Below are 13624 nucleotides of genomic sequence, written 5' to 3' on the forward strand. Positions count from 1 at the left end.
CACATGCTCGTAGTACGGCGTCTTGAGCGTGTTGGCAAATAGAGTCACCATTCTTTTATCCAAGAGTGGGGGATGCATCTGTGCAGCTAGATCTCTCCATCTTTGAGCGTATTTCCTTATGTTTTCCTTGTCCCTTTTCTCTAGATTGAACAAACTGTTTATGTTAGGAGCAATATCCATATTGTACTTGTATTGTTGTACAAAAGCATCTACTAAGTCTTTTTATTTTTGGATCTTTGTGTTGTCCAATCTCATGTACCAGCTTAAAGTCGCCCCACTTAAGTTATCCTTGAAAAAATGCATGATTAGTTTTTTATCGTATGCTACTTCTGTCATTTGGTTGTAGTAGGATTTGAGATGAGTCATAGGACATTATGTTTCAATGTATTTGATGAATTCAGAAACATGAAACTTCCTCGGGACAACCATATTTGGGACTAGATACATTTTTGCTGCTTGTACTGGATCATATAAGTCTACCCCTTCAATGAATCTGATTCTGGCTTCCAGCACCATTATTTTATCTTGATCAATGTCATCTGATGACTTGGTCTTGTGGGACTCATTGGCAAATGCGTCCATAACTGCAAGGGCTGGTGTTGGTGCTCCTGATTGTACAAATACTGGATTATGTTGAGACTCTTGACCATGTTCACTCATTCTTTCTTCGAGTTGAGCTGTTGTTAGAGTCTAAACAAAAATAACAGGTCATCTAGAAGGACTTTCACCAAAGGCATTTCTGAGTGTTTGCTCGAGTAAGCTAGTTAGGTTAGTCATGCTTGTCTTCAGAAACTCTAACTCTTCTTTAAAATGGGTGTCACAGTGAACGTGCTCTTCATCTTCCATGTTTTTCACTCGAAGTCGAGTGTTGTAGACTCTTTAGGGACCTATATTTTAACCTGGTGCATGTATGTATGTTATTTATAATGGATGAATGTATGTACATGCACATTGGGTAGGGAGTCCATGCTCTAAGGGAAGCTTCTAGGTAATTTCATGAGAGTAAGCTTTCTATCTTGTCTCAAAAGGTCTATGAACTACCCAGTGACCACCTTACATGAAGGTAGTATAGGAGTTTATAAGGAATGGTTGTGGCATAGTGTGACTGTCATTACCAAGTAAACACTTTGTTTATAGTTAGATGTTTCACGAATCTAAACCCTGACTAAAAGTCATGAAGCAGACTGTTACTCCTCACTTATCTTAAAATTGAGTTTATTTGCAAAATTAAAATGTATAATGGTATTAATCCATATCCGATGTACCTATGCATGCATATGAAGTAAAAATGCTAAAGCAGTGAAAATGCGAGCTAAAATTGAACATACCACAAAAATAGACACATAATCAAACAAACAAAGCGTAGTCTAACCAAACAAGACTATCTACAGCGGAGTCGCCATCCTGTCACAGGGGTCGCAATGTCGGGGCAACGACAAGCTTTTTGTGCCTCCTGAAAGGTATACATGTGTTGGGAAGGAAAATGTTTTAGGTTTAATAATAAAATTATGATTAAGGTTCAAGAGTCACCACCTAGTATTATAGTTACTAGGAACCTATAGTCTACGAGAATCTAGGTAAGGGACTAGTTGTGTAAAGGACATATCACCCCAGTACACCCTACCTAAGGTAAGTTGCATTGTTGTTTGATTGTTTTTTCTAGGCCAAGTTTCTATTTGTTGGTCTCGTCTACGGTTCAAGGTAGATCTCTCTTCATGAGAGAGTCTCTACCTTATCGGGTTAAATCCTAACCATTCTAAAGTCTGAATTTTAGCATCGCATTTATTTTATACCTTGTATCTTTAATACCTGAGGATGTACTCTATTGTGTAATTTACACCCTACAAATATTAAAGTCTATATCTAAACCCTAAAAAAATGATTAGTAAAAGGTTTTTTTTGATATTTTAGTCAAACCCTAATAGATAATCATAAACTGGTTACGATATTCATTTTGCATTTTAAAATATGAGAAAGATGCAAATTTTGTTTTCATGAAGATATGCTTGGAAAAATTTTAGGATTTGACTGTATGCATGAAAACAAAATATTTTTTATTTCTTTCAAAAAGAGAAATTAATTTAAAAGTTTTAAGATTTTGTTTTGAAATTTTTAGATTTTTTAGAAATATTTTGACAAAAACCGAGTATTTTAATACCGGATTTGTATTTTACAGTGTAAAAATACAACCCAATATTAAACAAAATTAGTAGAAAAACATACAAAAAAATCACAAATTTTTAAAAGGGTTTTTGAATTATTGTTTTTTTGTTTTTTAATTTTATATATATATATATATGTATATATATATATATATGGGATAGGTCGGTCTAGATAAATGGGTCGAGCCCAACCCAAGAAAGGATTAGGTTGGGTTGATCTCGACCTAACAGATCTCTTTTTTTTTGGTCAGGCCTAACTAAAACTTGTCCAACCTAGGCCCGTATAGTTTCTGGCCCGGCCCAGCAACCATGCTAATTAATTATGCTGCATGCAGAATGAATTCTCGTTCTGCATGTAGTAACCCGGTTGCAGCAATAGAGGGGCAGTGCTACCTGTCACCGGAGCGCCTACCACGAGGTCTGGCTGGTTGTGACATGAAGCGGTTGACGTGAGGTTGGTGGTAACGTTGATGGAGGAGTTGGCGGTTGGTGGTAGAGGAAGAAAGAAGATGAAACAGCTCTGCAGGGGGGAGAGAGAGAGAGAGAGAGAGAGCAACGGTGGCTCTTGGTAGTAGACTGGTAGTTGGGCTAATTGCCTGTGGTGGAGCTGGTGGTGGACAAGCTGATGGTGGCGTCGGTCGGCGGCTGGAGCAGTAGAGAGAGAAAGGGAGAGAAAATGTGCAAAGACAGTGGAAGGGGCTGATTTTTGGCCGACTTTGGAACCGATTTTCTTCATGCTTAGGCCATGAAATCCACCCCTACTTATAGGGGAAGGAAGAGGAAAGTTTTGTATTTAATGGTGTCAAATGTTGACCCTTGGTTCGGTTGGGAAGGATCTCAACCGTTGGTTCAAAGTAGACATCATGAATTGACAAATCTGTTAGTTGAAGGCTGCATGAGTTGGCCACTTTAAGTCGGCGTCACGACCGTTGTGGTCTTAATCAGCCTGAACGGACCACATGGGGTTGTAGAGATATGTCAGGTAATCATTTGCGTGCACGTGTTGTCAAATTTAGTGGAGATATAAAGCATTAAATGCACCTGAAAAGTAGCAACCTAGACATCTTTTCTGGTAAAACAGGGAAGATAATAAACAGTACCAGACGATGTGGCGTCCTGTTACTTTTTTTATGCAAAACAGCGTCGTTTTGGGCTTGAATAAAAGATTTTGGTCAAAGTTCAATTTAGTCCTTTACCATTTGATTTATGTTAATTGCACCCCTAATTGACCATAAACTTTTGATTAAAGGCAATTTAGCCCCTGCCGAACTTCAATTTTATCCCCGGATTTTGTTGCCTTTTCTTTTCTGTCCTTAGTCTCGGATTTCTTCAATTTAACCCCTAAATGACCATTAAACTTTCAATTAGGTCCCTATAGTTTGGTATCTTTTGTAGATTAGTCCTTGGCTGTGAATTTCTTCATTTTAACCCCTAATGGACCCCAAAACTTTGATTTTCTTATAATTTTGTTCCTGATTTCAATCAATTAATTTGAAAAAAATTAAATTTAGTGTCTTAAAATTCAAATATTCTCAATTAAGCCTAATTTGGGCTGTCAAACTTAAGTTTTCACCAATTAAGCCCCTTATAAAATTAATTTGACCTATTTAAAATATAATTAAATCTTTGCATCTAATTAAATCCTTCAATTGGACCCAAATTAATTCTTAAACATAATTAAAATTTAATTTGACCCATGATTAAATCAAGTCTATAAAAAATTTAATTATATTCTTGGACTTAATTTTTTATGCAGATTCATCCAATAATATTTTAATTTGACATTGAATTTGCTTTGTTTCTCTTTTTTTGGGTATAATGGGGTAAAAGTAGGTCTCAAATTCCCTTTAAAATTACAGCTTGATTTTTATGTATTTTTGAAATCCTTCCTAGCTTGCTTTCTTCACGTTGCTGACCTTTATTTTATTTTTTTATTTTTATTTTGAAAATAAGTGAATTTGAGGAATAACTCATAAATGAGTTATGACATTGACCAAAGGAATTTCAGAAAAAAGTCAATAGGATTTTGACCCATATTTTTATCCTCCTTGGCATGATTTCTTCACGTTGCCAGTCTTTATTTTATTTTTTTTTATTTTTATTTTGAAAATAAGTGAATTTGCAGAATAACCCAGAAATGAGTTATGACATTGACCAAAAGAATTTCAGAAAAAAAAGTCAGCAGGATTTTGACTCATATTGTATCCTGGTTTTTTACTAGGCTAGGTCTGGTCAAACTTTCTTTTATTTTTTTCTTAAACTCAGATCAATTTAGACCCAATGTCAACTAGGATCGGGTCGACCTATCGAGTCAGATCAAGTTTTATAACTAGGATTATTATAATATTATTAATTTTAACTCTTAATATAAATTAAAGTAACAAAAATAACATCTAATTAGTCTTTTAAATATATAAGTCTGATAATAATTCATATTAAAGGTAATATATATATATATATATCTTGTTTACCATAATCAAATGGGATATATAGACAATCATTTTGTATTGTATACCACTACCAAATATAATTGTGTTTGTGTCTTCTTCTCTATCTTGTTTCCTTTGTCCTTATTGTTTATGTTTCTTCTATATTAGAATAGTAACCTAAAACTACCTAAAAATATGTATTTTCAAAGTACTAAATTATTGTATTTTGTCAAATATTGTTTAAAACTAAAACATAATGAATGTGTAGTAACACCATTCAATTATTATATCTTGTAAATCACTACCGAACATAATTTTATTTTTATTTTTTTCTGTCTTGTTTTTTTTATTCTTATTATCTTCATATTTATTGTATTCGGTCAATAACAAGACACTATCTAAAAATACATTTAAAAATCACTAAATTATCTTATTTTGTCAAATATTATTATTTAAAACTAAATCATATTGAATGTATAGTACCACCATTTAATGTTTGTTCTTTCTCTCCTGTCCTGATTGCAGATTTCAGTTAATCTGAAAATTATCAATCTCAGCAACTCACTGTACCTGACCAATACTCCGGATTTTACTGGAATTCCAAATCTCGAGAGTCTGATTCTTGAAGGTTGTGCAAGTTTATCTGAGGTCCATCCATCATTTGGACGTCACAAGAAGCTTCAATTTGTGAATCTAGTGAACTGCAATAGTTTTAGGATTCTCCCAAGCCACCTTGAAATGGAATCATTAAAAGTTTGCACTCTCAATGGCTGCTCGAAACTTGACAAGTTTCCTGATATAGTAGGAAACATGAACTGCTTAAGGGAGCTTCGTTTAGATGGGACTGCTATTGCAGAACTATCCTCATCATTTCATTGTTTGGCTGGTTTAGTTCTATTGAGCATGAACAGTTGTGGGAACCTTGAAAGTATTCCCAGTAGCATAAGTGGTTTGAAATCCCTCAAAAGACTTGATGTGTCTGACTGCTCTGAACTTACGAACATACCAGAGAATTTGGGGGAAGTAGAAAGTTTGGAGGAGTTTGATGCAAGTGGAACTTCAATTAGACAGCCGCCAGCGTCTATTTTTCTTCTGAAGAATCTTAAAGTATTGTCTTTTAATGGATGCAAAAGAATAGCTGTGAATCTCACGGATCAAGTATTGCCTTCTTTGTCTGGTTTGTGTTCTTTAGAAGAACTGGATTTACGCGCTTGTAATCTAGGAGAAGGAGCAGTTCCTGAAGATATTGGCTGCTTATCATCATTGAGGAGTCTAAATCTGAGCAGAAATAACTTTGTTAGCCTACCTAAAAGCATAAATCAGCTTTCTAGGCTTGAAAAGCTTGCCTTGAATGATTGCGTGATGCTTGAATCATTGCCTGAGGTTCCCTTGAAAGTTCAAAAAGTAAAATTGGATGGCTGTTTAAGACTAAAAGAAATTCCAGATCCAATAAAGCTAAGCAGTCTGAAAAGATCAGAGTTTAAATGTCTTAACTGTTGGGAATTGTACAAGCATAATGGCCAAAACAACATGGGTCTGAACATGCTTGAAAAATACCTCCAGGTCTTCTCTTCACCATACCCAATATCTCCCTCTCTCCCTCTCCCTCTCTCCCTCTCTCTCTCTGAAACATTTTTGTTTTATGATACAGGGCTCATCTCCAAGACCTGGATTTAGTATTGTTGTTCCTGGAAATGAAATCCCAGGTTGGTTTACTCATCAAAGTAAGGAATCTTCAATTAGGGTGCAGGTGCCTTCTAATTATATAGATGGGTGGATGGGGTTTGCTGCATGTGTTGCATTCAGTGCATATGGTAAAAGCCCTCTCTTTTGTCATTTCAAAGTCGATGGAAAAGAGAATTATCCTTCGCCCATGTATATAGGTTGTAACTCTATGCAAGCTCTGTCAGATCATCTGTGGTTATTCTATTTATCTTTTGATTATCTGAAAGAGCTTAAAGAACGGGAGAATGAAGCCTATACCGAACTAGAGTTGTCGTTTCATTCTTACGAGCGAGGAGTAAAGGTGAAGAATTGTGGTGTCCGTTTGGTAAATTCTCCGTACACTCCATCATGGCAATCACCTACTGGTCGTCTTATTGTTGCAAGCAAAGAAGCAGCTTCTTCATATATTGATTCTTTGGCTAATTCATCTTACTGTCAATGGATGCATGATGTCTTCTTTAGCTTCAGAGGTGAGCACACTAGCAATAATTTCACCCATTTGTATACAGCTCTAGTCCAGAGAGGCATTATCCGAGGTGACACAGAACTAGAGTATCTAAGGGTAATTGAATCGAGTCTCCTAAGGGACATCAAAGAGTCGGGGCTGTCAATTATTAAATTTGCAAGAGATTATGCTTGTTCAGCTTGGTGGTTTGACGAACTTGTCAAGATTGTTGGATTCATGAAAAAGATGAAATCGGACACTGTTTTTCCAGTTTCAGCAGTTTCTTATAATGTCGAGCAATCAAGGGTAGATGCACAAGCAGAGAGTTACACGATTGTCTTCGACAAGGATGAAGAAGATTTCAGTGAAGATATGGAGAAGGTACGAAGGTGGATGGATATTCTCACCGAGGTCGCCATTTCATCTGGGTCGGAATCATCGAAAAGGTAATTAATCATTACTTCCCCCCTTTTCTTTTCTTTTCTTTTTCATCTACTTAATTAGTCATTTTATTAATTATATTATAAGCTTGTATTAAAAAGAAAAAAAGACAGACACAAAACCATGTATACAGTGAAGAGAGTTTTAAATTCAATGTTTGGTAGTCACAAAGAAATCTTGTTTCAGGGTGAATGGCATGGATTGGCCAGTTGGGAATAGGTTTCACGGGACTGACATGGAGTTTCTGCTGAACTTCCGGAAGAAGGTCCTTGAGGAAAACGAGCTTGATATTGATTTTGAATTTGATGTTACTCTTGAGGAAAACTAATCATGATTTTTTAAATTTTATTTATTTTTACAATACTTTCTTTTCTTTTCATTGAGAATGACAAAACAATTTAATTTGTTAACAAACAAAAAAAAAATGACAGCGTTAATTGATTGAGAAATATTACCTTAATGATTACACGTAGGTGTTTCCTTTATTGCTCTGATAAAGAAACACAGGGGAGAGTATTCGGAAGGAGGTTTGCATTGCGTTTTTAAAAATTTTAAATGAAAACAAAATTATGTTTTCAGTTTGATATATTTTTAAATAAAAAATATTTCAAATTATTATCGCTACCACAATCTCAAACAGATTCTTAATACGTTATGATACATATAGATAAAAATCTAGATATATTTCAGAGTAGTAGAATATGAATTTGAACATAAATTTTGATACAACCATGATTTAATTAGGAATTTTAAAGCTTTCATAACACAATTATGCTATATGTTTCCAATTTTAATCATTTATGTTCTTTTCTTAATCTTGATTAATTAACATATAAATTCTCTAAAAATAGAATAATAATTTTTAATAAATAAATTAGTAACACGAATTCAAGTTTCTGGGAGACTTACAAAATGCGTGTACTTACTTCTATCAAAACAACATGTTCAATGCTAGCAATATTCTCACTTTAAAACAAATCAATCTCGAGAGGTAGATCTGATGGTTAAAAGAATGTTTCATAGTTTTTAATTTCTTTGTATGAGCATCTAAATTTTTTAAAATGGGATGGAAATTGATAATACAACACACACACACTCGTTGAAGCTCGGCTCGGCAACGACTAAACTGAGGTGTCCTCCTCTCCCTCTCTCATCTCTACCGAACTCGAGCTTCTCGAATACATAATTTTCATAACAAGGTATTCATTATTCTTTTTGTATTATTTTTCAATCTATACATCATTGCTAGCATAATACACATATAATAATTTATTCTATAATATTAACTACTTTTATAATTTTTTTATTAAAATAAATTAATCTTTAAAGATCTGAACCTAAATCTAATTTTAAGATACATTGGACGAATAAGTAAAACACATGTAGAACACCTAGAAACATAAAATAAAATCTTCAGTATACAAATATTCATTCCAGTTGATCACTTTATCAACTCTAGGTATAATATAACACAAGTATTCTTTCATCAAATTTCGTGTCGGTACCATGATTTCCATTATAATCATCATTTACATTTTAATTCAATCACTTCCATAAAATTATCACAAATACTTTTAGTTCATAGACAAAAATAATTTAAAATTTCATTTTTCCTTTATTTATTTGTGATCACATCTTGGTTTAATCATTGATTTCATATATCCATCATAACACCCATAACACATGGGGTCATTACCTTGATTCGACGTTCACTTCATTTATTTTCCTTGAGTAATAATCAAATGATAATAGAAAAGAAGATTAAATTCATATTGTTTCAGTTTTTTTATCCAAAACAATATCATTTTATTAAAAAAAAAACATCAAAATGATATTGTTTAGAGGTTGACCTGATGATCCAATAATCCATACTCAAATTTGACATGACACATATAGCCAACATCTTATTTAATTAATTCAACCCGATAAAAACTAAAATATCGCTAACAACTTTATTAATAATATATCCACTTAGAGATGATATAATATAACCACTTGGAGATGATACGATGCACTTATACCTAGCAATTTTTAAAATTTGCTAAATACTAGTTGTTAAAAGTAAAGACGGATTGGCTATTTGACAAGGGTAATGCTTAAGAAATCAAATAAAATTATGAACAAGAATGAGTAAAAATTAGAAAGAAGGAAGAAAATGAGATATTTAAAGAAAAAAAATTCATGATTTATATTAACCAAAACTGATTTAGTTACTTCTTTAATCTTTCCTTCTTATCTATTTCCTTTTTCCAAACATTGTCTTATTAAAAATGAACTCAGCCCTGTCATGTGGGTTAAGCTTCCTGACCCAAAACTCAAGCCCATAAACACGACCCAAAATCAAAAAAGAAAGAATGAAGATCAATAGGGGGGAAAACATTTGAATTTAATCAAAAACGTATATTCAAAACTAGACCAATTCACGTCAAATTGAAGGCACAGAGGCATATAAAAAAAACATTCAAACAAGATTTTGAGGTTGGATTAACACAATAAACAACCTAATATAATGATTATTTGATTCTTTGTGAAGAATAAAATGAAAGAACCGAAAATCAAATGCCATGATTTTAGTGTTTTTAAATCCTTAGGATCCTAGATTAATGATCAACAAGCTAAAATACATGTGTAAGAGCCAACAAAAAAATCAAAAAGACATGGAAAATAGGGACCTAAGGTAATGTTAGACAGATGACCTAGAAAAGCAATGAAACCCAAACAAGGGCAGCAAAGACTTTAAACCCAGAAAAAACAACTAAAGCTTTGCAATTATAGCTTATGCATGCTCAACACGACTTGTTTGAACCATCAAAACAACAATAAAAAAAATCAAGACCAAAACAGCAAGTGAAGTCTATAATGATAGTAAACAAAAAAATAACATTTTCTTATGCAAAAACATTGTTTCATTGATTATTTCCATTATTTCTAAACTCAAACATCATGCTAGCAACTTCAAACAAACCTAGCAAACTACTCAAAACAACATAATCCAACAACAACATTAATACTTAACATATCTTTCCATGACTTCAAAATTAATTAACTAAACATTAAAACATACAAAAATGTATCTCAAACTAACATTTAACACTCCAATAAACAATCATAAACATCAAACCAAACATCAAACAAAAATTAAACATGCATATACATATTAAACCATGGCATAACTAAACAGTTAAAAACAAACATCCATTACATTTAAACTAACAAAAAAACTTCAAATAATGCCTAACAAACATTTTGAACAGCAATTTAAAAGATAAAATAGAGGGGAAGGGGGTGTGCTCATTGAGCTTCATGGCTTATTTTGATTTTAAAATAAAAAAATGTATTATTTTTCTTGTAATTGTTTTAAAATGGACTTCTTTCTTTCTTAGCTTTGGTTTTTCTAGAATTTTTCTTCAATCTTTGGTTTTGGTTTGGCTTGTTGGCTAGAAACCTTTATAGGTTTCGTGGAGATAACAATGGCTTCTTTTGATCTTGTAGGCTTTGTATCTTTCTTAAATTCTTTCTTTGCTTCCTTCTTGTCACTAGGATCACCTAGAAAATAGCTTACATGCCTTGATATTTGGATCTCTAAGTCATAGGTTCTTGTAGGGAGTTGTTCAAAAGTGAATGACATATTCCCTTGAAGACTATATAAAACTCTCATTGCATTTGATGTACACACATGTCTATGAAAGAGGCTACACTTATCTTCTCCTTATAGCCAACGACTAAGTTCCTCCATCTTTCAATATAGTCCAAGACTAGCTCTTCCTTCCTTTGCTTAATGCATGCAAGTTTTGGTAAGCTTACAAGTCATCGAGTGTTGTAGAAGCGTGTCAAGAATTCTTGCTCTAATTGGTCCTAACTATCTAGTTTTCCAACTAGAATCTTAGTGTATCAATCAAAGATAACTCTTTTTATAGACAAAATGCTTCACCATCAAGTCTTTACATATTTATGCATTGTTACAAGTCTCAATAAATGAATTATATGTTGGTTTAGATTACCTTTACCTTCAAATTGTTGGAACTTTAGAGGTTGATAGTTTGGTGGCATCCTCATTTCATCAATGTGTTTAGCATATAGCTTGGCATGCACAAGTAAAAACTAGGGAGTACCTTCATACTAAGCGCATATAATGTCTACAATTATATGTTGTAGTTGTTGAAGAGTATGTAAGCCCATTGATCATCCAGTACTGTCCCTAAGGGTATTTTACACTATTGTTCAATCATGTTGCTCTTGTTTCTGTTGCTTTTCAAGAGCACTTTGACTTTCTAAAGGATCTTGGTGAGAATTATTCCTAGACGGATATTCGATCCTTTAAGTGCTTTTAGTGGGTGGATTTTGAGTTTCTAGTTGATCCATCAATATAGCAATCTAAGCATCCCTTTTCTCCATAGATCTTTTCAGTTCCTCCATTTCAAAAGACATATAATGGATACTATTATCAAAAAGTGATGTCTCAATGACCATGACTGGCATTTGAGAGTCAAAGTCAGATAATGATAAGTAATTTCCTCATCTTTGTCTTGATGAAATCATAGGACGAAATCTAGACTTCGATCTCATGCTTGAGTTGGTGGAATCTCAATCTCTTCTTACAGATATGAAAAGGGAGTCTCCAAACTCAAGTTTAGAGAAAATTGTTTTTTTTCCTTCTCATTGAGAATTTTCTCAGTGGAAAGACCAACTTGGACTTTCTAGATTGAGTCTTTAGGTGAGTGGCTGGTAAGGTATCAACTTCAACATCTTGAGAGTTGATTGGAGAATGGCTCACATGCTTTATATTTTCCATTTATACACAAAATTTCAATATATTATAAATACACTAATATGATAACAAAATTAAAATAATAAATTTGATTACAAGAAAAAGTGGAAACTCTCTTGAGGTGCTCTTCGCGTACATGAATTCTCTAATTAACAGTCATATCAGGATCTTGTTTTGATGGGAAGATATTTGCACGAGTCTAAAAGTTTTAAATATGTGAGATATTAACACGAATTCTATATTTTCAAATTAATTTTTTTGTATTTTCATATCATTTTAATGTACTGATATCAAAAATAAACTTTAAAAAATAAAATAAAAAATATTATTTTAATATATTTTTAAATAAAAATTACTTTAAAAAACATCTGCTAACTCTTCACCTGTTAGTAACCGCAGTTTTTATTTATTTATGGAGTAATAAGTCGTGAGGGCGGCCTCTTTTAACTATCAACGACAGAAAAATGAACGCACCTGTGAGTGACCATCATCTTAAAATAAGAATGATCCTCAACAATTTCTGCTGCTACTCCTAAATTTCCTCCCCAGTTCCAAATTCCCTTTATCCAAATTTATTTTTCTAACACTATATTTCCTAATTTCCAACATTTTCCACAAACAAGATAGACATTTATATATATAACTTCTCTCCAGACATTTATATAACTTCTCTCTCTATCCATTTTTTTTTCTGGCATGCAAATTATTCCTCGAAACCCTTTCACACATACATTTATTAATGAACCTCCATATGCTCCTCCTCGCCCTACACTTCTATAAATAGGCACCACACCTTCCCAACTTCTCCTCACATCCATTCTTTCTTTCAAGTTTCAAGTACTCCCACTATCAATCAATCACAGGCAAAACATAAACTTCAAGCAAAATGGCAAACTTTATGAATGCAGGCTATGCATTAAGTGGTACTGTTCTATTGCGTTTAGCCTTGGCTACTTGTGAAGCTGGGATTCCTATCACTGGATTCATTCAAACTAGAAACACCTAATTTGTTCTAAATGGTTCCCCATTCCTTTTTAATGGGTTCAACTTTTACTGGATGATGAATGTTGCTGCGCGGCCAAGTCCATGGTACAGATATCCAATATCTTTCGCTAGGCTGCTGCTGCAGGTCTCACTGTCTCTCGAACATGGGCATTTAGCGATGGAGTTGATCAAGCTCTGCAGGTTTCTCCGTGGGTTTATAGCGGGCCTGTCTTTTCAGGTATAATGCTTCTTCTTCTTTTTGTCACCAAAATTGAGTTTTGACACCTAGAGAGGGATTGATGAATACTAAAAGTTGCCAAGAATTGCTCAAATAAATTACGCGATGCTAACTATTGTTTTGTAATTTTCAGGGACTTGATTTCGTTATTCCTGAGGCAAGAAAGTACGGAATTCGCTTGATCTTGACATTAAGAAACAATCACCATGACTTTGGAGGACGACGATCATAGTATGTGAATTGGGCTAAAGCCACAGGAGTGCCAGTAAACAATGATGATGATTTACAGGGTATCATTGTATATATAGGATTGAGTTAGAAAAGCGTACGTTTCAAGTAGTCCATTATCTCCATGAAGCTAGTGAGAGAAAGATTAGAAGCAGAAGATAGACATATATATGGGTAGTCAGGTAGATGGAAGATGTTACTAGA

The 13624-nt window shown here is 33.5% G+C and overlaps 1 protein-coding gene across 1 annotated transcript in view; it reads left to right on the forward strand.

Moving 5' to 3' along the window:
- LOC18104369 (TMV resistance protein N) overlaps window positions 1–7581 on the forward strand; it is an 87919-nt gene extending 80338 nt beyond the window's left edge. The window contains 3 exon segments of the mRNA XM_052446414.1: window positions 5117–6154; window positions 6243–7207; window positions 7389–7581. Coding sequence (XP_052302374.1) covers window positions 5117–6154; window positions 6243–7207; window positions 7389–7530 — 2145 coding nt within the window. The 3' untranslated portion in view covers window positions 7531–7581.
- The last annotated feature ends 6043 nt before the right edge of the window (window positions 7582–13624 follow it).

The sequence above is a fragment of the Populus trichocarpa genome, chromosome 13 (assembly GCF_000002775.5).
Source record: "Populus trichocarpa isolate Nisqually-1 chromosome 13, P.trichocarpa_v4.1, whole genome shotgun sequence".
NCBI lineage: Eukaryota > Viridiplantae > Streptophyta > Magnoliopsida > Malpighiales > Salicaceae > Populus > Populus trichocarpa.